Genomic DNA, 26,468 nt, shown 5'->3' with positions numbered 1-26,468 from the left:
TCCAGTATTTGCCATAATAGTCCAGAAGGAGTGCAAACACAAATTTCTACAGCTTTATGCCCAGGATCATTCTAAATACATGACTTATAAAACTGAAATTAAAGTCTTATTCAAAAAGATAACATAATGAAAGATTATAGAGTGCATGTCAAAACTGAACAAATTTCAAGTAGTGTTTTAAGAATTCTGATCTTTTTCAGTCAGCAATGTAATGAAGTGTAATTAAACCCTGCATCCACTCCTGAACAATGACATCTGAAAAGTCCACATGTTAAAAAGCATTTCTTTTTTAATAAAAACTGTGATTCATTTCATACTGCTCAGACATCAACACTATGAGGATATGTCAAAGACTAAGCCAATTTACATCCTGCTTTAATAGCTTAATTTGAAGAACGTTACTATAGTAGCACATATTTTGTTAAACACTAATAATTGTTCAAAGCTGTTAACCACTTTGCTTCAGCTGATGGAAAAACTAGAATCCACCCAGGCATCAGAAAATGGGCTCTTATCCGAAGTTGTGTTATACCAGACTGCAGAGACATAATGTGTTATGGGTCATTTGTGAGGCTAGCACAAAGACTGGGGCTACTCTTTATTGCCATAAAGACAAAATTATGAAAGTCAAATTAAAATTGAGTAGTCATCTGGGATATTAGCAATGGAGGTATTTACAAAATGCTGCCACAAAGTGAAGCACAGGAGCAATCCAAAAGTTGGGGCAACTCTTACATTAAGAGCCCAAAGTGGAGAGAAGAAGATGGCTTCAAACTCAGGAATAGAGGGTAACAGCAATTACAGCATAAAGTAATGCATATCTAATGGTTTTCCCAGCAAGTCAAACCAGATTCTTCCATGGAAGTGGAATGGCACTCTGCTTCTTGATCAGTCCAAACTCAGCAGGAGCCGGTAATTAGAAGCCACTGCCTCTCCCAAGCAAGCCACTGCTATTATCTGCCTCTAAAACAGATGCACAGTGGACACCCTCAAGAGGACAGGCTGGCCACCACACAATTGCAGGCTGGAGCTCCTGGTCTGTCTGGAATTCCTGCCCAAAAACACCTAAGGCAGCAGCAGCAGATCGACATTGAAAGTGTGGCAGTCTGACATTTGCTTAGCAAGCACTGCTTTTTTCAACAAAGGAAAACATTTCAGAGGGAGGGTCATCACAAACTGTACCTTGGGGTGCCTGAACAGATCAAAACCAGTACTCTAGAATTTCCCTTTAGTCAGCAGATGTAAATACCAAGATTAAAGGCACATACTAACCAAAATGTATTTTACTCTAATTTAACCTAACCTTATAGTTTAACCTCAAGAACAAATGTTAAAAGCATTAACATGTATGCAAAGTGGTTGGCTACTGCAGCAAGGTATTTCAGAATCATCATATAGCTTAATAAATAAAATGTTAAAACAGTGCAGTTCTGAACTGCACTGAAAAACTAATCTTCTACACTGTGAAGTTCTTGTACAGTTCTCTGGTATTTACTTTTAATGCAAGAACAGAATCACCATCAAGAAAATAAAGGGTCTGGATCTACTATGACTATTGCCATATTCCTTGTTTTTTACTAAGACTGTGTAAGATCTTACCATATCTATATACTCTAGCAAAATTTAAGAAAAAATACTTCATACCTTAGGAAGAGCAATATCCAAATCCAAGTAAATAACTCTTTTTTTTTTTTTTTTTACTAAAACCATAATAAAATTTCAAGTAATTAGAATAATTTGATTATTTCTACAATGGGATAAAAATAAACTATCAACAGTGCTTTTTCTTCTCTCTAATCATTAGGTTAAAAAAATTACGACAATGTTATCTTAGTTCAATAGAAATTAGAACATGTATGTGGTTTAGGAAAAAACATTTTTATGAAAAAACTTTTTGGAGACCTCAGGAATTAAAGTTTTGCTGTTTCTAGTCACAAGCCATCTGTCAGTTAATCAACATCCAGTGGTGAGCAACAGTTCACAGAGACTCACTGCTGAATCACAGAAATTCCCCAAAAGCTAGACAGATTTCATTCATTTGGCGATATCTGTGTTGCTTATAGGAGGCAAATGAAACAGAATCTGATCCATTTCATGCATCCTTTTCAACTCTACTTATGTTCTATCACGATGTTCCTCACACACAGGAGCCCCAATTCTCAGCAGCATTCCTCTGTATCCCCACACTTTTATTTCAAACAGCACTTTGAAAATGCATTATTTTCAGAAGATGTTTTAAATTACACATTCTATTCTAGAACAAATATTTTCAAGTTAAGAAGTAAAGATTCAAATGCTCTTACCACTTTTGCAACATAAGGGGCATCACTGCCAACCGACTTTGAAGAATTAACATCAGCTGTTAAAAAGGAAGCTTTTATTAGTAGTAGGAGAGGACAGCCTACACTCACTTGTTATGCAGGATGGACAAACACAACAAAGTAACTAGGTGCTGACATGAACATAGAGCAGTACCTTAGCCTTTGGTAGAAGAATCACAGTATACATGAAGGCTACTGTATACAGATATTGCATTCTTACATTCTCCCTTCTTTTTGAGGAGTACAGACTGTTTATTAAATGAAGGCATTCTTTTTTTTTTTAATCCAGTAATTTATTCAATAGTGATTCTTTTGCTTTCTAGGACTATTATAAACATACACATTTGTGAACATAAAGAAGAAAAAATAAATTTCATGCTGCCGTGTCATGTATCCAAAAGTGACCTTCTGTTGCTACTAAGTTGTTGGTATTTGTGACAGAAGATACAGATATGAAGCACATCAAGTTAGGCAAGTACAAAGTACAGGAACAGTCAGGGTCACAGCTTTGTGCAAATAATGGGGAAGCAGAGACCAAGCTTTGGCTTGAACAAAGCAGCAATTTGAGTTGGAACTCCAGTAAATTTAGTAGCTCATTGAGTGAGGCTGAGTAAGAAGTTGAAAGCCTCTTTGGCAAAAAGCCACCCACTGGTCCTGTTTTTTCTCCTTAACCCACTTATGCTGCAGTCTGTTCATTTTAAAAGCAGGACAGATTTTTTTCCTGTTTTCCAACTCAGTATGAATCCAACACAACCTTTTCCCCAAGACAAGGAAGACTATATTATAATGACCACATTAACTTTCATTCCCTTCAGAAATGTTTGAAAAATGACTAGGGTAAATGAAACAGAAAAGTCTCAAGACCTTTCTTATCTGTTCATCTGTCCAAGTGAAAGAGCTACTAAGTATGGAACACTATTTCACATTTAGAAGTTTTCCTTGCAACAGAATTGCAAAACAAGACCTGAACTGAGGCTCTAAACTGTAAAGTTCAACACTTCAATTTGTTTTTAGCACCGATTACATTAAAAAAAAAAAAAACCTATATGGCATGCCAGAAGTTCAGAAGGCAATGAAAAAATAAAAGCAATACCAAAGTCAAAACCAGTCCAAGTATTGGCTGACCAGTAGCCTCCAAATATATGCACTGATAGTTTCAGTTCAGAATTCATCATTATAAAGACAATTATGCATAAATCCAGTCTTTCAGACAGACCAAAATTCAAATTGAAATAAATACTAAACTATCCTTTCCATGGCTAAAAAGTAATAAAGATTTTAATTTTTAAAAAGAATGAACTACCACAGGAAACTCATAAAACTAGTGCTTAAAGCAACCATTTCTCTATTTCCATCATTTTTTTCCTACACCATGACCCAAGCTAAGGTTCTAGCAGAAAAGTTCATGTGAAGATAATTTTCTATATTAATATTTCTAACTTAGTGTCAACTTTTCATTGTTTTGAATGGGGAAAAACATCTACTCTCCATTTTAAAGAATTATCAAAGATAGCTGCACTTACCAAGGTATAGGCGTCCAAAGCCTCCCTCCCCTACAGGGACACCTAATTTCCATTCTTTTCTTGATGTGTCTGCTAGAACCTCCCCCAGACTAAACAATTCAGCAAGTTTCACTTTTGAAGGGGCTCTTCCAGCCGTTTTCTTATTTGGCATTTTCCCTAGAGAAAGTGAAGGAAAAAAAAAAAAAAAAGTTACATGTTGATCAAACTTATTTTACATAGAAATCTGTTAGAAATACAAAAAAAGAATGGGTTGTTTAAACCCTAATTTCTTACTACAAAGATGCTTGAAATGAAATGCAATAAGCAGTTTCATTGGCATGAATTAAAAGTGAGAAACAACTAATTTTTCCAGGCTTCACAAAAAAATTTGACAGCAAAAATCTTCACAAGAGAAACTTATTGCAAGACCTTGTATAATACATGCTAAAAAGACCTCAGAATCTATCACATTCAATCAATCACAAAAAACCACAGGTCTAAACTTAGAAAAAGGTAAATTTATGAAATAAAGCTCATCAGTTTTCCTAGAGTTAAACTTGCATACTGAAAACCTCCAAGTTTTCAGTGGTAATATGAGGAATTCCTCTTAGCTGTAAAAAAACACATACTACAGAGACCAGGAATGAAAATTACATCAGTACCATGACTGAACTGTGTATTGCAGTTGCTGTATTTTGCCAAGTGTAACTTACCAGTTGTATTGTATTCAGCATGTTTTATACCACTCTCCTAAATCAGAAATCTCACATAGCATCAACTATCTTCAAAAAAGTAAATTTGATACTAAATATTATGTTCTTTAAACATGGAACATCTAAAAGAACCTAGTCAGAGAGTAATGGACTCTGGCAGCAAGCAGTCTCCCAACACCACAGTCACTCAATACATGCATAAATACAGAAAAGAAGGTGCACCATTCCAGGCAAAAGTTCTTCTTTTTTAGGGTTCTTGTTAATTTGAGAAGCATTTTTGAGTCATGGAACCACGTCTGAATACATTACTTATATCTAAATGAGAAACTTCAATAAAACACTTTTATGAAATACACACATCACAGAAATATATTTGTATTTATCAATACCTACATTGCATAAGCTTCATCATTATCACAAAACAGGATGTTTTGATTTTGCATTACTTTTCCATATTTCCACTTCTATACAGTAACATTCTTCCCTACTATCAAGACACATCTTACACATAAATTTTAAGACTAGCTTTACCCATATCATTATCCATAGTCTCTTCAAGAAACTCCTCTCTATGGCCCTTTGTCTTTTTTTTTTTCCTTTTTTTTTTTTTTTTTTTTTTTTTTTTTTTTTTTTAATCTTCAAGGTGATACATAGTTTACTGTCTTGGAGGAAGATCTTTTCTCCAGATTTTCTACAGGAGAAAAATGAGACTTTCAAGCACCAAAGACAATTCCAGCCAGCTCAGATAAGACCATACCAATGAGAAAGCAATGGTGTCAAAGTGTCAGAAAGAACAGAGCAGTAGAAAAACCTAAGTATCACTTACAAGAGCAGACCAGAAAGATCACCGCAGACCTTTAAGCGGCTTCACAGGACATCTAAATCAGGAAATGGATTAAAACAAAGGGCAGACTGAAATTATTAGAAGTGCTAATGAAATAAACCAGAAGTCTGGAGCCCCAAAGCTGACTCAGATAAGGCAAGAAAGTTCAAAAATCAGCAGCATTGCCCAGTGACTTATATGTGGGACAAGATCACACACGCTGTCATCTAAAGGATACCAAAACATATCCAAAATGAGCACACTCATCCTCAGGCTAAGAAATAACTTATTGTCAATATAAGAACCATGCAGAGGGCTTGGAGGACTGCACCCCCTTGATCTCTGAATTATTACAAATAATTTGGGCAAGACTTGGACAGATGCACCTAGGTGCTTGAATGCTGGACAGATTGTTGCCCGTAAAAGAAAAATTTGTAGCCTCTCTTACAATAAGGCTAGCAAGCCTGTGAAACAAAGCTATTGATACACTCCACATCTTTGACATTCACAGTGAGACTCTTGATGGCAGCCTTGCTTAAAAAGGAATTAAATTTACTTAAAATAGCTCCTCAAGAGTATCAAAGGAAGAACTGGTGCTTCCCTCTTCTTCCACACCCCCGTTTATTTTGTTTAACATGGTCAATAATTGTATGCCTGAAGGTATTTATTTTTTTAAAAAATTTGTTAATGACAACTTTCCTTTATCCATAAAAGCAAAAATTCATAATGGACATAAGTTTGAACGTCCCCAGCTGGGAACCCTGCCCTTAACAAATACACTAGATACACATACATGGTTTCTTGGCTGTCTGTATTCATACCCATCTGTTAACATGGCACTGTGCCTACTTACAAGTTGGTCAAACTATCAGTAGGCCATAGGTGCCAAACACTGCTCGCTTGCAATGGGCAGCATGCACAATACTAAGCACTCAATCTCTTGCAAAAAAGCTGCTACCCAAGAAAATATTTAAGCAATGGCTGCACATGCTTTCACATATATTTGGATAAATCCATTCAAATATCTTCTATTGATTGACATCAAAGACATCTGGACGCAGCAGAAATTCTCTACATGAAAAGACAGAACTAGAAAAAAAACACAATAAAAAAAATTTTAAAGACAATTAAAATTGAGTACAAATTCTATCATTCTATATGCTTTTCAAATCATAATACAGTAAACACAAGGGGTTTGTCAAGAAACTTATGCACCAACAAACATGACACAGAGCTGTCTACTGTACAGTGCAGAACTGGAATAAAGCCATCTACTTCTCCCTAAAATCACTTCTAAAAATTCAGCACCACCATCCCTTGAAAAAGAAAAAAAAAATCTTAAACTTTCCTCTCAATACTTCTTTCCATCAACAAAGGAAATATTTTCTATCCACAGGTATTGTGAAGTTTAATTCATTAGTTCCTGCAATCATGCTAAAGTCCTTGGAAACAGTGCCATGGATGTCAAGTACTGTACTATCATTCAAGTGTCAGACCTGACCCTACTTAGCTAAGGTGCCTGACAGGAACAATATTCAAGGTGCATGATTGTAAACAGCAGCATTTTATGTTGCTGCAATGTCCTCAAAACAAAGATTTTCCCACTAAGAAGTATGAATAACAGAAGTCTATTTGTCTAAACTCTCTCCAGAAGCCTCTTAGTCCTACAAAGGTTTCTACCTAATAAAACATCATGGAAGAAACAGAATACACTGTACTTGAGATAGCACTATTGACGCAAAATTGTCTGCATATCGGTGGTGTTATCTTTACAAATGTTGCCTGCTACGATCACTACTTAAGCGATACTTGAACTCTTAGAATAAATATGAATAGCCACTTCTCAATTCTTGTTGCCATTCATTATCAACAAAACTCTGAAATGAATACAAAACAAATTTATTTTGAAGGAATTTCTGCTGTGTGTCAAGTCATACTGGTTGCTTCCTGATCTTCCCCTTTTATTTTCTGGAAATTGTAATTTTTACAGTTGTTTATCGTAGTAGGATGTATTTTCATTGTCAACCCAGAGAAGGCATGCTGGTGACCTGTGCTCCTAGAGGAGCAGGTAGTTCCAGCAAGACCTGAAATCTATGTATCATTAAAACTGCTCATTAGTCAAAGCAAGAAATCCACATCTGCCTGTCTAAAAAAAGAAAAATAACACAAGGAGAAAACAAAACTAAAATTTTGTTCAAGGAGTAGGGAAGAAACAACATGACACTTAAAGATTCCTGAAAACTGTAGAGTTGTTTCATGGGAGGGACAGCACAAAAAAATAACTGATGTGTCAGTGACTTGTCACACCAAGTGAGGAAAACAGTGAAGAAAGACTTTCTTGCATAAATTCAGATATTCTGTGACTGGCTGATCCCTGTCTGTGAAAACCCCTCCAATCTAAGTTCCTGATTAAGATACTGGACAGTTAATGGCACTTACACAAGAAGGGCACTACAATTCTCTCCCAAAAAACTTAAAAAAAAATTTCTTTTTTAACAAAATTAATAAATACCATTGGTGGACCACAATTACTGAGAAATATGTAATCACAACAGCACCACAGTTGACCAAGGAAATGTTTTTTTCCTTTTTTTGCTAAACAAACCAAGATGACTTAATATTTCAGAATGCAGCTTGTTCAGAGGTAGGAAACAGTAATTTACAAATAGAATTACTGTGCTACTAATTTTAAATTGCTTTCTCAAGAATACATTACTTTTTTTAATGTTTCTTTTAAGGTTATTTAAGGTTCTCCTGAAAATTTTAATCATCACACAGTTGTTGCAATAAAAACCAGTGAGCTTTGTAAGGTATCAAATCATGTCATTCCAAATCACCTCACCTCTATGCCAACTGCAAAACGTGAGACACTTAAAGGCTTTTTGATAATTTAGCACACTGTATAAAAATCATCAGCTCTGAAATTCATCAGGAATCCTACCTCACATAGGGATTATCCCCAAAAATTTAGTGGGCAACTTATTCCTACAGATGAGGGCACAAGCCCTTTGACACAGTAACAGTTACAGGAAGCTTCACAAGAGCTCTTGTATTTTTCTTAGCCGTAAAAAGGGTCCATGGAATCCCTATAAATTAATAAGAGCCTACAGTTCTTAGAGTGCTTAAGCACAAATTGAAAACCAAAGAGAACAACAGAGTTCACCCTGTCTGCAACTGCTGAAGTCTCAAACAAGGAAGTCGAACAGCAAGAAATAGGAAGTGAAGAAAAACCACAACCAATGACAGAAACCAGCTTAGCCCAATTTTTACACACCAGGCCTTTCCTGATCCTAAAATGGCAGATTTTTGTGATTTGTAGGCCTGTGTTTAAAAAAAAAAAAAAGTTTACTTCAAAGCAAAACTCAGGAAAACCTCCCAGCCAAGGTGATGCCACACTGAGACAATCCCAAAGGTGACGAACCTCTAAAGTGGCACAGGGCATAGCTTTTACTCAGCCTCCTCCACCTAGCTTTAGGGCTAAAAACCCAAAAAACAAAAAGTACGAAGTAAAACAACTCAGGCCACTGCCACCGAAGGCAGTTTTAGAGCCCACAGCCGGCAAAGGCGGTCCCCAGACCTCACGGGTGAGGAGCTCTGCCCCACTGCCCCTGTTCCCTCCCTGCCTGCCCATGGGCGGGGACGGGAGAGGGAAGGAAAGGGAAGGCGCCTTCCCTGCCCTTGCGGAGGGACAAGGCTGGGTTGGGCCCCGCGGTCCCACCGGCCTCCTCCGCGAGGGAAGCGGGGAAAACCGCCCGCAAGCCGCCAGAAGGGCCGGGGATGCTCGGCACGGCGAAACGGATGCGAAACAGTGCCCAAAAATTCGCTTCCTAAAAAAAAAAAAAACCAAACCTCTGCACCCCAGAGGCAGCCGCTGGCTCCAAGTACCTCCTGCGCGAGCGGGCCCGGCGCCGCTCCTTCCTCCCGGTCCGAAATTCCCGCACTGCCCGCGGCCCCCGGCGGCCCGCCCGCCCCGGCGCCACCTCCCAGCATTGCCCCTGCCCATTGGTCCGCCGAGCGCGACCCTCCGCCTCCGTCCCTCCCCGGTCGCGATGCCTACTGGGAAGTATAGTCCGTAGCCGCTGCAATTGGCCGGAGGCGTGCCCTACATGGAATACACTTCCCAACAGGCACCGCGGCCCGAGATGGGCCAAGAGTGGGGTCTTTTACGGTCATGGAGTCGGTTGGGTTGGAGAAGAGCTTTAAAACCCCTGTTCACCGCGAAACCGTGCCTAAGTGCCACATCCATTCGTTTGTGGAACCTTTCTAGGGGTGTTTCCACCACTGTCATTTCCACCACTGTCCTGGGCAGCCTGTTCTAGTGCTTCATAGCTCTTTTCAGTGAAACAATTTTGAGAGTTACGAGAAACCTTGATTTCTTACGGTGCAATAAGTTTGGGAAGGCCTTTGTCAAGCTGATACCACAGGATCAGTTAGGTTAGAAAAGATCATCGAATCTCGAATCCAGCCTATGACCAAACACCACCAGGTGAACTAGAGCAGGGCACTAAGCCCAGCCCTTCCTTAAACGCCTCCAGGGACGGTGATTCCTTCTCCTTCCATTGTCGGGTACAAACGTCGGCGCATCCACCCCTGATTCTGCCGTGCTGTGAAGTGAGAGAAAGGAGCAGAAGATGAAAGACATAGCAAACCAGGGAATTTAGGGGATGAGGCAGGAAAATAAAAGGACAATGATTTTGTTTTGTTAATTTACTGGGTGTTTCAAACTGTTAAAAAGGTATTATGACATGGCCACTGTCTTGACATGCTGCAGTTTTAGAGGTACTGTTATCTTTGTTCAGGCAAAGAACTATCATTCTGTGGTTTGTTCATCATGACAATACTGACATAGATTTCCTTGACCACCTGGGCTACATTAAGAATACTAGAAATGTATTTTTAAAATACTAGGTGCTACTAGAGATGGTCAAGAACTGTTCTGTATGTTCTAGGGTATTACTGCTCACATGAAAGACCAAAAGTTTGTTTGAACTAGGTGAAGAACACTACCAGACATGATAGCATTTCACTTGCAGTACCATCCTCTTTAGTATTGAATTATTGGGATCATGAAACCATTTTAAGATGCTGATAGATACTGTAAATCAAAGACGACTCCGACGTTGGTGAGGGACAGAGATTGATGCATCTGACTCCACCATCAGAAGGCAAATGAATTACTTTATTATACCATAGTATGCTCATTTCATCTAAACTGAATCTGCCATGCACTCTTGCTCACAACTGATCACACTGCACTCATCTCTGTTTCTCTCATGACTGTCCCGTGACAGTCCCACACACACACACACACACACTTCTTGGCCCTGGTAGGCCAAGGGAACAAAACATCCTCACTTTGGGTAAACAATCTCCATATTGCATTCTGCTTTAGCACAACACAGGCACAGCAAGCGAGATAAGAATTGTGTTTTCCTTCTTCTCTGCTTGTCTCACAGCTTCTCTCTGTTCAAAGGGCGTGTGAATACTGCAGATAGAGAAAATTAAATGAGAAATTTAATAAATATTCCACTTCTACATATGAATCACATTTTTATTTAATAGAAGGTAGTGCTCAAGTTTTGAAGTAAATTATTTTCTTCACATTTCTGTTCTTCCAAAAATAATAAAATTAAATGTCTTATAATTCCAGTATGTGTCCTCTTTCTGTAATCTTCTTTATTTTTCTGCTTTGCAAAATGAGAAGAAAAATGCATATGCATTACTAAAGCACCATGTCATACTACACACAGTGCATTAAAACCACAAAAAAATAATTTAAAAAAAATAGTAGACAATTCCCAAATGAATGGGGAGACTATGCCACTGCAGATACTCGATAAAAGAATACACATGCACTACACTCAGCTGTGGTCACTCAGCCTAACTGGGGGTTGAGGACCACAGATGGGAGTAGAGATTAAGGTATCAAAAATAATCACAGTATTTTCTTCAAATTGTAGACCTCATGAATGGCTAGACCACAGAAGATTTTGCTAAAAACCTTGTGGTCAGAGTCCATAAACAGTCTGAAAAAGAGCAGTGGTATGATAACTTTCTGAGGAGCAAGTTTTTGATTCAGAACCTTCTGTTGCCATGCACCCACTGTGCACCTTCTGTGGTGCACAAGGAATTATACTTCCCATCACATCCCCTCGTTGTTCTGCAGTGGGAATATACTGACACTAAGAGAAAAATGTGTTCACTGCAAACTTACTTTTTGTCCTCCCATTCACATTTCACACTATTTTTCTCAGAGGAAAGAGGATATATAAATTAAATTAAGGCTGTGGCTTTTTTCATCTAATGTGCTTTTATTAAGCTTTTAAAGAGTAATCACTATTCTCTAAGAATGTCTGTATGGCACTCCAGAGTTGTCTTGTTTATCCATTAATATACATTTCAAGATAATTTAAAGTGATCTACCCAGTAACCTCAGAGCTTGTGTGTATTTTAGGAGAGCAGTACATCTGATTGTGTCTAAATGCTCTTAAAAGGTAGATAGGAACAAAACTGGTTTTGCCAATCTTTCCAGGTGTTTTTACAAGTTAGACTAATTTTTGTATTTTTGGGAAGGAAAATAAATTTTTGTTTATTAATTCCTTCAGAATGCAGTGAATAGAAACTGTTACTTTGAATACTTAATCAATTTGATGAGACTCTTTATTTACTCAGTGAAGTTACTACACATCTGTCTAAAAAGTTCCCCATGAGATAAGGCCATCATCTAAGTTTTCCTCACCAAATAAAGGTACAATATTGGCTTTTGTTCGGGTCAACTTCCTAAAGAACTTTATAAAGATTCACTTCAGCAAAATAAGTAATTACCCCTATTTCAAATGAAGAATCAGACACAGAGATGCTGGGTAAAGTTTGCTTAACTTGAAGTGATAAAGAAAATTTGTAACAAATCTCAAAGTAAGACCTGGTTTACTTGACTCTTAATTCCATAGTATGAATAAAAAGACATTATTGATTGTACTTTTCAAAACATTTTAACTTCAAAATTAAGATGTGAGGCAGGAAAAATACTTTTAAATCTTGTAGCTCTTTTAAAATATCATCTGTATTCATTCCCCAAGTAGTTAATTTGTTAAAGAGAGGAATGGAATATGTGGTGGAAGAGATCCAGTCTCTACAGTGTACCTAATAATTCAACAGAAAGGAGATGAACTATTAGAAGAGTTTATGAAAACCCTGTGAAAGAAAAGCTACACAGTGAGATCCATTGGAAGTTTCACTTTTTTCCTGGCAGTTTTGTGATGCTAACAGACACATGATTTTAAGGGAAATAATTTTAAATAAGTTGAAGCTTCTAAGATGAGAGCTGTTTGAAGTGTGTTAAATTAATCCAAATTAAAGGACTTTTTAGCGTTTCTGAAGCATTTCTGTGTTTTCTTTGGTCAAGGTCCAAACTCATATGCATAGGCAGTTTTCCTCTGCTTAAATGACTGGATTGTCTTGACTGTGAAGTGTCTCCTCCCATCCCAGTTAGAGTGATATTTATAGGTACAAATGCATTTTATCTGGGGGCACTGTATAGCCTACACTGTAGATTCACTCACATGCACACAAACAGCAGTGCATAGGATCCAACTGTAACGATGCAAAGAACTTCTGTTTATCATCAAACATTTCATATATTCCATTACATGTGAAAGAATTATTATCTGTCCTGTTGCAGTGCAATGCTTTTTCCTGTAATGGAATTTTACTCTGCAAATTTATTTTGGTATTAAAAGGTTCCACTTTATAATGTCTATGGTTCAATCAGTGATCTAAAAGGCACTTAAATACTTTGAACAAGATACATAAAACGCTTTTATTGCAAAGCTTTGCTGTATCTACCAATTTTACCATTGATCTCTTTCCATGTAAGGCAGTTCTGGAAGCTGCCCATGCTGTATAAAATCACATGGTGGCTTTTGATCTCCAGCTGGTGATTAAAGCACATTATGGAGGTTTGAAATTTTCTTGTGGTCATTAGCATACCTCCAAACACTTCTCTGCTAAATAGCAGTGTTGTCACTATATGCTATTTAAATAAGAAACCAGAATTCTATAAACTTATTATTTGCTATTCTTTGTAGCTCAGAGGATGTTGATCTCTTGAATGAGGTGAGCTTGTACTTAGCTGTGGACTTACGGATCAAATAGTGATTTCTTAAGGTGATTTGGCTCCAGCAAAATGCACAAAAAAATGAGGTTATATTTTTTAAAACCCTTTTCTGGTGCAAACAGGGAGAGCTCTGTGCCTTGTGCTCCCTATCTACAGTTCCCTATTTCCCACTGCTTAAAAACATCACTATCACTTCCAAGGTCACCAAGCTGTCATATGTTTTCTACAGTGGATTTTTAAACAACGCAGTATTAACTCTTTTGCTTGAAAATAGAAGAAATAGCATTTTTCTGCACAGTTTTTGAAAATGTATTTGTGTGTTGGGAAAAATAAAGAATCACCATGTACTTGTTTCTTCCTCTAGCAATCTCTTCAATTCTTTTCACAGAAAATAAATGAGTATGCCACTTTATATATATTTTATCTTTCACTTTATTATATCAGATTTCATCTTATCTGTATATTTTTACCAACTATACCTTGCCAAGAAGCAAAGTTTATTGAATGTTACCCAGATACAGAGGAGAACATAGCACATGTTCAAAGAGATTACAGTCAGAAAATACCAAATAAATTCAAAAGCCTTGTTAGTTGTTCTACCCTGTCTCCTCACTCCCCAAAATAGAACAAATATAGGTAACCTGGTTTCTGACAAGTCAGTGGTTACAGATGGTTAAAAGGGAATAAAATCTGGGTCGAGGGAAAAATATTGGCCTGAAATGGAATTTGCAGTTGTAAGGGAGACATTTGAAAGGACAGTAAAACTTGTGGAAGAGATGTGCAGGCAAAATATCCAGGTTACCAGATATCAGCAGACCCGTGAAGGAACACAGTTTTGAGTCAATTATACTGTGTGGCACCTTGAATTATTTAAATCTAGGAAATAATAATTTCTTGTCTCTGCATTTATCCATCAGTTTCATGAGAGACAGCACTACAAATTTATCATTTGGGTAATATTTTTACCTATAAACTACATGTTAAAACACCTAAGATTTTTTATAAAATTTGGAGGCAGCAGTTTTTGTTTGAGGAGCATGTTGTTCAGAGAAAAAAAAAAGAACAACAAAAAGCTAATGAAAATTAGCACATTTCATCCTTTTAAATATCAAAAGTTAATCCATATTTGTACAAATAGGGTTTTTTTGGTGAATTAATTGTCTCATACAAACTTTCTTTGAGGAAGTAAAGGGGGCAGCAATCAGTGACTGTTTCCTTGGGAGGAGACGTAATACAATGAAAATTAAAAATAAACCACTGCAATTCATTATAATTCATACTTGTCTGTCTTCTGGCAAGCTTTATTATACAGAAATAGCTGTCTGGAGAAGTAAAAAGTACTTACAGATCTGCTATTCTATACTTGAGCATGGCTTGGAATCCTTCCTGTCATGCCACTGCACTGCATAGTGTTGGTGTTCATGACTACGCTACTCTACATCATATTTCCATGACATGTAACAAAATACATGATTTGGATAAGAACTGGTTTTCCCCAATCTCTAATGGCACTAAGAAACTCTAAAAAACTGTTACCACTAGGTGTCTCATTGGTTTCAATGTACTACAACCCAAGAACAAGAAATGCTCCAAAAAATTTAACAAAAATACAGTTGATTACCAATGACATTCCCTCCTTCATTACACCAGCACACCCTGAATTTAGTCACATGCATTATTGTAATCAAGCTGTCAATCAGATTTTGGAATATTTCATTTTTTGACATAATTACAGCAGAATCCCTACAGCCCGTCTAGAACATGGGTATGGCAAGATTGATATTGTTTTACAAAATGTGATCTGACAAAAATAAATGATGCTTCTGTGCAAAAATTAAACACTGAACTGCTAATGTATTTACCCTGGAAATGTGTTGCATAAGGTAGATTGTCAAGAGTCAGTATAACTGCCTGCTCATTCACAGTTCTTGTGCTTTAAATGTTGTCTGTGTCATTTTTATTTTTGTTTACAAATATATAGCTTTAATTTTCTTAATTGGAACCCACTGTACAGAGAACTTTTTTGCTTTTAGACTTACAGCAAAAGATTTAGAGAAACAATCAGAGGAGAAAGGGGATGCCAAGGAGAGACTTGGGCTGATGTTGATACTCCTCTGAGACAACCCCGTCTAAGAAGAGCCACAAAGCCAATGGGCCTTCTCGTTGGCATTTGTAAACAGCTCATTGATAAGACATTTAGAGTATATATTGATACCTTTTTCAAGAATTTCATATTCCTGGTTTTTGATGTATAGTAGAGAAGGTCATTTTTATTGTTTATATTTCAAAACATGAGAGATGCAAGTAGAGGTGGAAGGCTCTTTAGATGGAGATCCATCTGTCAGCAATTACAAGGGTTCCCCTGAACACATATGTTACAAACTTCAGCCTGGCTCAGGTGAGCGTTAGTCAGATAGAGTCTCTCTCACTTTTGGGACAGCAGTTTGTGTTTTAACCAAGAAGGTAATTTTTACCATCTGATGACTATTTCATGTCCTCTGTGAATGAGTTTGCAGATCCCAGCATCATTTTATGTCGACAGATGTCCCCCTTCACAAAAACAACTGTCACAATTGGCAGTGGTTGTCACACGTGCTGGCAGCAGCACAGGCTCGGGATGAATGGGAGAGAGGCAGGAGAGCATCCTCTGGCTGCAGGGAGGCCGGTGAGGATGGTGGATGTTTGCAGTCCCACTGACAGTGCTGCATTTCAGTGTGCAGGACTGTTAGTGCAGGGATCTTCTGTGTGACCAGTGCTCTTTGCTTTAAAGGCCACTTGTTTGGATATTTGTAGACAGGTATTCCACTAGAATAGCTTAATGCAAATATGTGTAGATAGCTTAGGACAGTTTCTTGTCTGATAATAAATTAATAATTGCTTTCTTTCTGATGGTAGGTGGGGAAAATTGCAAACACATTTTTCACTGAAGAGTTATGCAAGGCTTTAAGAAGCTGCAGAAACACACATGTAGCTTCACACACAATCTCAGCACTTTTCCAACCTCGACTTCAGGAGACACACTGTAACTCTGCTCCTTCTCTCCATCTTCTTTCTGTCCTCAGGGTCTCATTTGCTTATTTTCCATATCACAGGCACTGGCCCTGTTATTCAGAGAACTACTGTTTTACTTGAGTATTATCTCACCTCCTAAGACCTCTGTTTTTAAGATCTGTTTTTTCAAGTTGAGTCGCCGTATTTTCATGCAGACATCTGCTGAAAGCATTGAATTAATTAATATAGTAGTAGCAACTAGGAAAACATGATAATCAGTTTTGTCCTCTGCCACAGTGAAATTACCAGGGCAGAGAAAAATTGTGTAGAATCTGATGGGCTCTCTGTTTTATGATTTGTTACTGAGACAATAGGCTAAATTTCTGGCTTTTCCTTCCATTCCTCCACCTCCTTTCCCTTCAAATGCTTGAACCTGACTCCATCCACACATAGTAATGATGACCTTGCATATCTCATGGTGGAGGTGGTGAGTTCCACATTCTCTGCAGACTGGCTGCTTTCTGACAGGAGATTCTAAGCTTTGTCCCTCTCCAGCTGCCTATAACTCATATTGTGTTGAAGTATACTAGGAAGAAAGTGTTTACCATCCATTGTTAAAACAGCTAATTTTTTCAGTAATGACGTGGCTTTGAAGATATTTAAATGATATGAAACCAACATCAATGATATAAATAAAGAAGCAACTTCAGCAGTTTTTATGACACTGTATACTGACAGTATTCTAAACTGTCCACTAAACATTTTTCATTCTCCCAGGAATATCAACATACTGACTGCAATATTTCCATCAATGTGCTTTTAGTTGCTAATAATCAAATTGAAGCCATCAACCTTTTCATTTAGAACTACTTGCTCCAAAAAGTAAGCACAGCCATTTGAAACAATTTTGTAGCTATGTCAGATAGAATGTAAGTTTTAAATTGTTGAATTGTAAGACTGCCACCTCGTAAACATATTATAATGTATATTGGTCTATTTTGGTGAACAGCTGAATAATAATGTACTTTAAAAACAGTTTGAAATGCATCTTCTAAGATATAAAGCAGAGAGGATGACTAATATGAGAACATGGCATTTCACAGCAAACTTAATGAAAGCTTGTGAAAACTACAGTATCTCATCACCACACTGGCTACATTGGCTGCAATACAGTCAATACTATATTGACTGCTAGAAAGGCTATAAGTATAAAGCATTCCATCTCTCCTGATGAAAGTAACTTAGCTGGGTCAAGATTGATGGGTAAAAGAGTAAATATTCCAGCTTCATGAATTTTATATAACTTATTCTTGAATGTTTTTTAGAATTGTGTCCCGTCTCCTTGACCAAAGTAAACTTTGCTTTTCCTTCATTTTCAAAGAGCCTTTTGAGAATGATCATTAAAGTAGGAGGATATTTTTTAATACATAATTCATCTGCAGAGCCCCAAAATAGAGCCTGCTTTGCCTGCATTTCTAGTTGTAAAAACTTGAGAGGGTACAACTACTTTTAAAAGGAGTAGATTGCCTAAAAGGTGTTTTACCCTTTTTATTAAGTTATTTATTTAAAGTTGAAAATATTTTCTGAGTGCTTGCTGTTTACTTGGCTTTATATTGTTTGTGTGTGAGAGAGCCTCCTAGCAGAGGGACAGTTCTGCCTGGCTCAGGCATGAAATCATTGGTGCTGTTTGCTCGACCCTGCATGCAGACAGAGCTAAATTATCCCAAAGTGCACATGCTGTCTCTCTCTCCTGCTTGTGTAGATGTTATTCAAGCACTTGTTTGGGGATGAAAAGCTCCCTTCCTGTAGTCAGCTATCATGGAGTACCTATTCAACATAGATGCCGCATTGCCTCTCACTCTTAATCAAGACCCCATGGTATGGCACACAGCACTCACACCCCAGGCATCAAAAAAACCTCCACAACTGTTCCAGAATCTTAAAAAAACCCCAAACAGTATAACCTATATAACCAGAAACAATATAGTCCTGTATAACCAGCTAAAGATACACTTGCTGTCACTTCAACACTGATATCTTTGTTCTGTTGTTTAGATTAAGCTCAAAATGTAATTATTTAGTGACCAATTTTTGTGTCATATGAAAGAGAGAAAGGCTATATTTGGGAATGTTCAGAATGTGATGCAAGAAAATTTTCTCATATAAGAAAATTGAAAGGGAAAATCTTATGCATGGAAGTTTGCCATTTCTGTATGCAATTGGTCAGATAGGATACATAACCTTTTCCTGCAAATGTTGTTTGTCACATCTCTGAATTGCTAGAGCATCTGCTGGAAATAAAAAAACTATTATGTCATCCTAGAATCACAAAGGTGAATGGAAGGAAGAGGTATGCATGTGTAGGTGTGTACTTTCCTAGGGATATCCTGAAAAACATTTGTACCTGGTCTTTAGAACAAGCCGTTTGTGAACAATTAATTCACATTACAGGTATAATGTACTGGGTAGAAGTATTTGAAGTTTTATTACTGATTGAGATTCTAATTTATTGTGTATAATAATCTTTAGTTACTAAACACTCAAAAGATGGAAAGCATAAAAGACTGAAAGGACATATGGATCATTTTCTTCATAAAATTACATATTTAACTCACATACAGCCTCAAGGTTGTTGGTTTATTTTTCCTCCAATGGAAAGCTAAGCATAAGGTAAAGAACACAGATCATTATAAAGCATCTGAAAAGTTCCTTGTAAAACACCATTTGTAGATGAAGGGATTTTTTTTCAAATTAACAACATAGCATAATGCAAATCAACCTATCTGCCCTTGTATGGTCATTTTTACCAGGGCAATATGATCCTGGATTGAAAATGAATCATTAAAGGTGTGGTCTAATAGTGTTTTATTCACTTTTGATGCATTGTGATTTTTGTTTCACATCAATAATGAGCTGCAAAACCTTTCAGGGTACTAATAAACAAAATAGAGCATTGAAATAGTCTTGTACCATACTAACAGAGGAAATAACACAAAAAAAAAATCAAAACTACCATGAGAAATATACAGACAGAAATATTCAGAAAACCCATAGGAGATGTTCCAAGAAAGAACCAGAAGGGACATTTGCCTAGGAATAGAAGAAGCCTGGGGATTTAACAGATGAGTGACAGAGATGACAGCAGGTAGGAGTGGGCAGCTGAGGGGTTTGGTCTGGTGGCAAGGAGAAAAGAATTGCACCTGGTGTTCTGGGCACAAAAGTTGTTGGGAAATAGACAAAGCACAAAGAGGGCAGACAGTCCAGACAGAAGAGGGCAAGGAGAACAAAACTGGAGTTACTGGAGAGAAGACATGGCCAACTGGAAAACCTTTTCAAATCAGCACAGATTGTAAAGCAAAGGACAAGCAGAGGTAGGAGGAGGAAAAAGAAAACATGACTCTTCTAAGTCATGTTTGTAACTCTCCACTACTCTAGTAAGATTTTTCCAGCTGAGGAAAGAGGGAAACTGAAGCAGACAAGGCAGCAGGTAGAAGATACTTGCCAACTTCAAGTTTCCCAGCCAAGTTTGTTTAGTGTGGTCACACATGCTGCTCTTGGCACCTGACAAGTTGACCATTTATAATGGTTCAGAATTTTACTTGTTCCCTTTTCACTGCTTGAAATGATCCTGGGTCACTTGCATCAAAATCTAGTTTAGAATGTTATATGATGGGTATCTGGTAAAATGTGAATTGTACAAGTAAAATTAGGTAAGTATTAAGGAGCAGCTTTTGCCTGCTACAATGCAGTTCTGCCAATGCATTTCAGGCTTGACTTGCAATACCCTGCATAAAAATCAGTGCTGTCTCTCTTCAGGGCAGTGACTCAGTCATGCTGAACTATGCCACCTCTGTGGCAGAATATAGTCTATTGTATCTGTTTTATAACCTTTATGACTCAGAACCAACACAGTTATCACAAAAAACAGAGCAGTTCCAAAAGCATATTTGTAATGCAGACAATTTAATACATCATCGTTCAAAGAGCAGTTGAAATTTCAGGCTGGTACAGCAAACTATGTCTTAAATAAAGACTTGTACTATTAACAAGCTGCATCATGTTTTTCAAGATCCATGGAAGAAGACAGGAAAGGGTGAGTTTTCTTTCATTTTCCTGACCTCATTACTAACCAAAACACATAGAACTGGGCAACTCAGGGACCTGAAACATGGGTAGTTTTACTTTCTAATCTTGTGCTGGATTTGAGCTATTGACCTGTATCCAGACTGGTAAAAAAACAATGATTGCCAACTTATGTAAGCAGCTGCAAAGAGTTTAGTTGTTTCAGTACATTTCCTAGAGAAAAATGGGGTACAAATAACAAAAATAGCCCTAGCTACCTATTTTGAAGTCAGTATTGCAGTCTAAAGAGCAGCAAACTGTTAGAGTTTGTCTAAGCAGGGAACTGTTCTGAAGTGTGTCTCTGTGGTTTCATGTCACACACAGACACATGCTCCAACATATTCCTAACTTGGTTCCTGTTAAAGTCAGTGGTAAGGAGCAGCCATAACAACGTTTCTTACCAAGTCCATGAATAGGCAAATTTTGAGCCACCAAGTTAGTGTTTACCTACTGTTCTTGATTCCTTAGTATCAAAAAGCAAGCTTAGCTGCCCAAAGCCATTTTTGCTCTCCACAGAGAAGAATCTGTATCCATCTTTTACAGGAGGTTTTGAAAATGGTATTACAGAATTGTAGATAAAGGAAACTTCCCAGTTTGCAATAACATGGCCATCATGGCTGCTCTGATCTTCGTACCTTTAGCAAAATATATTCAGATCCTCCTTGAGAAGTAGCTTCTTCACAAACTGAATAACTGAGTTTAACTTATACTGCTGACAGAGATTTCTTTTGTGACACATTGAGCCATCCAGTGGCACAGGCTGAAAAGACTACTGCATGTACTTGTAAATGCATTTCTCCAGTGCCTTTCTCTATATCAGAGATGTTATCAGTGGTTACCAAAAAAAAAGCAAACATAAAAAAAAAGCAACACCCTCCCCCCCCGAAAAAAAAAACACACAAGCAAACAAACACCAAAAAAAAAAAGGCAACAAGAGAATATCAAATCTCTGTTTAGTGATAACTACAAAGACCTAAAGGTAATGAGCATTTTTATTCATTTAAGGTCAGACAAAAGTAGTTTCTTGACATTGATTTAATAGAGAAGAGAGATAGGGAAAAAAGAAAGAAGCAATGAAAAATTTCAAAAAGGAAATGTTTAAAATTCCAGGTTGAGGCTGCATATCTGCCCTCAAGTCACTTCTTTACACATCTATGCTTTTCCAAGTAGAATAGTTAAAATTAGATATCAGCCTTTGGCCACCTGCATATTCTTCTCATACCAGCTTGAGTTCATTAATTTACCCCATATCACCTCACTTTTGTCAATGCCAGAATCTCGTGATTGAAAAACAATACTTTAGTATATCTGTACACAGGAGAGAACCAATCATTGAGGGCCTAAATGAGCAACTAATTAAATATAATGTGATTTATTTTTTTTTTAAGATTGTAAGAAATTAAATGCTGAATAATGGTGCTATAGCAGTAGTTGGTAGAGCTTGGCTTAGTGTGGGCAATGAAGAAAGATCATTAACAAATAAAATAGGGAGCACCTCAGGGGACACGCCTACAGACAGTCTGTCACCCACTGGTTTTAACATTTCATTTCAAAATTTAATTAGATATCAATTTCTGAATGCCTAAATGAAACCAGCCTCTTTCCATTGCACCAATATGCATCAGCTTTTAGTGATAAATTTAAGGCTGTAACAACATTCCTCTTCCTAAATTTTGAGGGGAAAGAATAACAACAGAAGAGCCAAAAATGACATTCCGGGTTCTAGCAACCAACAAACCATCCAACAAAAGTAAAAAAATTTAATACCAATATTTAACTCATTATTGATGCACTGGAAGCAGTAGTAAGGCCTTATAAAAATATATAAGGAATATTATTTCTCTCTAACTTCAGAAAGGATAGGACTGGTATCCCTGGTTAATAAGGAAATGCTTCATTGATCACAAAAGCAATGTGAGTCTTCTATCATTCTAGTAAAATTTATGACATGTAAGTCAGTAGGAACTATTGTAGACTTCATGGGACTCCCTACTGTCAAATAGATCATTGCAGAATCTGGCTGTAGCTACTTTAGGATGTCATAAAGAATGAAAAGTGTTCTATTCTGGAAACAAACTGAGCACTAGTCAATGTTTCCCTTCCTAAAGTAAGCAAGTCAGTTCAATGTCCAGATGATGGAGCAGGTGTACTCCATGTGACAATGTAGAGTCTTGTCTCAGTAAGTCTGCTTTCTTACTGAGACAATCAGTATTTGGAAGAGACCAGTAGCATAGATCACATCAGGATTTCAAGTTGTTGTCTGCCAAAAAATAACATAGCTACGTTTTTTTGAAGTAATTGTTAGCTAGTTGGAAATACGAACTGTTGTGAAAATGTGAGAGCTGTTTTCATTACTACTGTCATTGCATTTTTCACTGGGGGTTTTTTGGACCGGCAGTTCCTATGCTTCACAAATAACACAGTTGTAGTAGGCTTATCTGGGTTCTGCAGCAGGTGGGCAGGATGAGACTGGAAACCATCTGTCCATTCATCTATCTTAGACACATATCTCCCCTATTTCAATTATACTCAGAAATAATTTCATTAGATGACTGATAAAATAATTTCCATTTACACATGGGGAATGAAAGGCCCAGGGTGCTTCCATGTTTCCTTCAGACTGGGGCTCAAGTCTGTAGTGTCCATTCCTTTTGCAATAGTGCTCCACTCACTGGACAGTCTTCCTTCATCCTCCCCAGCATCTTTCCCTATCTGAGGCTCCCTATTTACCTCTTTGTGTGGGCTGTAAAGAGTGAGTCAGTTTACAGAGTTTGCCTCTTCACGTTAATTCACTTTATTCTTGATAATCAGCATATAAGGAATTCATAGATAGCCTCATGTAAATGGACTGAGCCAGTCTCCAAGTTTCATAGTTGCACTATTCCCATTTCAGTGCAGTCTTACTATTACCCTGAGTATTGCAGTGAGCTACACTGAAGTAGCATACAGTATCCTGGGGTGATGTTAACTGTGGACTGTGTCAATCTAAAGTGAAACATCAGGGGGTTCATGTTCCCTTCAGCATGGGAAAGGACAATTTTACACAGGGTTGTTGAGCTTCTGTCAAAGAGCAGATAGCTGTGCCAGCAGTGGCTGCATGGAGGAGATCCAAGGGCGGGCAAATGCTCCCTTGGGGCTGCAGAATCTGAGACTGGGGCTGAGGCACCCTTGTACTTCAAGGGCAGGTGGAGGCTGCCCTGTGTTGAGGCTGCTGGCTCAAACGGCCCTGAAGGCTGTGCCTGTGCAGCTGAGTAGCTCTCCCACGCTCTGCAGAAGAGAGTTTCTAAGGGCTAAGAATCATATGTCTTTTTTTCCTTATTATTTTAAATTATCACCGATATTCATTAACTGGTTTGAAAGCAGGCAACACCTGGGCAAAAGGAGAATCTTTTCAGTAATGCTTACTGTCAAGTACATATTCATACAAAGAATTGCAAAATTCCCACATGGAGCCAAACATGCTTGGACAAGGTCTTACCGGGAGGGCATCCTGTCTGCAGGCAGCTGACTGTGCAATCAGAACAGGAGCAGTCAGCTGAGAAGCTGCACCTCCTCTGATTAGTATTGCCCAATATGACCCTGTTCCTGAGCAGATCAGCAGTGCACCTCGTGTCTCTGCCTTTCCCATAGACACTGTTGATGTGCTAATGCGAGGAACATGGATGTCTTATTTGCTAGAAACCTTGCAAACAGAGAAATGATTAAACTGCAGAGGATAGGCACTAAGCTCAGCCCCACAACCCTGTTAATTGCTTAATATGGCATCGTGTGTAACAGATTCTCTCTGCCATGGTAAGGGGCTCTTTGTTGGGCACTTAGCCCAGTAGCAAACACAAGCTGGTTCAGCTTTGCAGGGCCCATGGTACAGTGCAGGGGGGCTTCAAAGTCTTCCGAGAGATTGCTTCCAAACAAAGTTTCTGCCTGTATTCTGAACCAGGAGGAGGTTTCTGATGGGAATGCCTGTGGCTAGAAGGGGCTGCATGTTCTCAAACGCACAGTGGACAGCGATAGCCTACTCATGCTCTGCAACAGCACTTGTGGTTGCTCCATTTAATTGATCTCTAAATTGTGAGACACTCTGAGGGTGCAAATCCAACCACTGGCAGCACCTGGGGCCACTTTAAGGCCTCTGTTTTACTTAAACCTGAGCAACCTGCTAATGCACGGTAAAACCTGTCACCTGGCCTTAGACTATTGCCACATTTCCTTGATAAATGCCCTCACGATACATGCAGAAATTGAGGTACTTTCGCGCAGTGTGAAACCCCTTTATTCCGGCGCAAGAACAACAGAGCTTTGTTGTCCTTCAAAGCAGCACAAACACGTCATGTTAGTGAGAAGCCAACAAAGTGTCTCCCGGGCCGACAGCGCACCCGGAGCTGCGTTCCCTGCAGGGCGGCGGGGCTCTCCGCGAGGTGCGAACCCCCCGCACGCCCAGACCCCGGGGAGCGCACGGGAGAAGCGCGGCGAGGAGGAGGAGGGTGCGCGCCCCGACCCTGCCGCAGCCTCGCCGAGCGCTGCCCTGCGTGCGGCGGGGTTGCAAGCCGCGGCTGCATTGCTGCAAACACTGCATCCTCCTGCTGGGAGCGTGCTGCTTCTGCTGCCAGGCTTGGGACTGAAGCGAAATGAAATTAAACTCTCTTCCTAGCGAACGGGAAGGTGAGGCAAACTTCGAGCTGGGTATCGTGCACGGCCCTTGCTTGCGGATGTGTTACGCACAGGCACACACAGGCAAAGTCACACTCACCTGGGGGTCACGCAGCAGTAACAGCGACACTCCATCTGCTTACCAAGGAAGCCAACATAGTGTTAAAAAGCAGCCAGGATGCTCAGACCAGATTGGACTTTAGACAGGAAATTATCTTTTCAAATTTTGGTTGAACGATAAGAAGCTTTTAAAACTAAAGAAATGAATGATGTATGCAAAGCTGTACTTGAAATGATTCTGGTGTTGCAAATTGCCATGCTCTTACTGTGGAGCTGATGAAAATAAATGAAGCTCTGCGTTGCTGGGCTTTTTCCTCCCCCTTCTAATAAATGAAATGAAAAAGCCCCATTATTGAGCCACCTGCTTCAAATTCCTAATTGTGGTAACTGAATTCTGAAATTATTTGTTAGCTGTGTAATATCACACGCATTAAAAATACTGAGAGGCTATTAAGTTCTTTAAAACCCAGCACTGGATAAAAAGGTGCAGCTATCTTCAGATTTTTGTTTCCATGAAATAACTTTTCCAGTAGAGAAATATGTTCAAATTCTACAAGTGCATCCTGAAAAAATCCCTGTTAATTTACCAGTTAGAAAAGCTGCAAAGTAAAGACCCAGGAGAGGTCCATTGGCATATTTAAATATTTTTTAAATAGTGCTGTACGCCATGCTGTTCATATTTTTCTAGCATATAAATATAAATGTTTCAGAAGACAATAGAAATCGCATGAAATATAAATGTAGTATTTCTAATGAGCAGGTGAGTGTGTGTACATATCTGTCTCTGAAGTGTCTTGCAGTATGCCTGAACTATTGCTGCATGTGTGTATAAAGCATCTCATTTAATTCCTAACAGTTTCTCATTTTAATAATGTTCCAGCTTAGATATCTATGTATATATTTTTTTATAAATTAAAAAAAAAAAAAAAAGATAATTATCAGGACAAGCTAGAAAGAGTTGTTCTTGAAATATTTTTTTTAATCAAAATAATGTTTCTAGTGGAAACTCATTGTTTTGATCTTTTTAATGTGAAAGGACTGGAATCTGTTAAAAAGATCTTCTGCAAAAAGTTGTTCCACACACATCCTATATGGTCTTTTTTTTTTCTCCCCACAAATACAAATATGGATAATACAAATATATATGCACACACAAATTTCTAGACAAGATGC

At 38.2% G+C, this 26,468-nt stretch overlaps 1 protein-coding gene across 5 annotated transcripts in view; it reads right to left on the bottom strand.

Annotated features, from left to right (window-relative positions):
• Positions 1-9,362, bottom strand: part of VRK1 (VRK serine/threonine kinase 1) — a 30,480-nt gene extending 21,118 nt beyond the window's left edge. Inside the window, exons 1-4 of one of the 5 annotated variants that reach the window (XM_059850283.1) lie at positions 9,245-9,340; positions 5,363-5,414; positions 3,845-4,000; positions 2,304-2,359 (exon numbers count right to left, since the gene is read on the bottom strand). In XM_059850283.1, coding sequence (XP_059706266.1) covers positions 2,304-2,359; positions 3,845-3,995 — 207 coding nt within the window. In that variant the 5' untranslated portion in view covers positions 3,996-4,000; positions 5,363-5,414; positions 9,245-9,340. Of the gene's footprint in view, positions 1-2,303; positions 2,360-3,844; positions 4,001-5,362; positions 5,415-9,208 lie in introns of all 5 variants that reach the window. The other 4 variants (XM_059850282.1, XM_059850280.1, XM_059850279.1 and 1 more) reach the window with 4 other exon arrangements.
• Positions 9,363-26,468: the final 17,106 nt, after the last annotated feature.

Source organism: Haemorhous mexicanus, chromosome 6 (genome assembly GCF_027477595.1).
Source record: "Haemorhous mexicanus isolate bHaeMex1 chromosome 6, bHaeMex1.pri, whole genome shotgun sequence".
Lineage (NCBI taxonomy): Eukaryota > Metazoa > Chordata > Aves > Passeriformes > Fringillidae > Haemorhous > Haemorhous mexicanus.
Note: the sequence above shows the minus strand (reverse complement) of the source record. Positions and strands in the feature narration are given on the sequence as shown.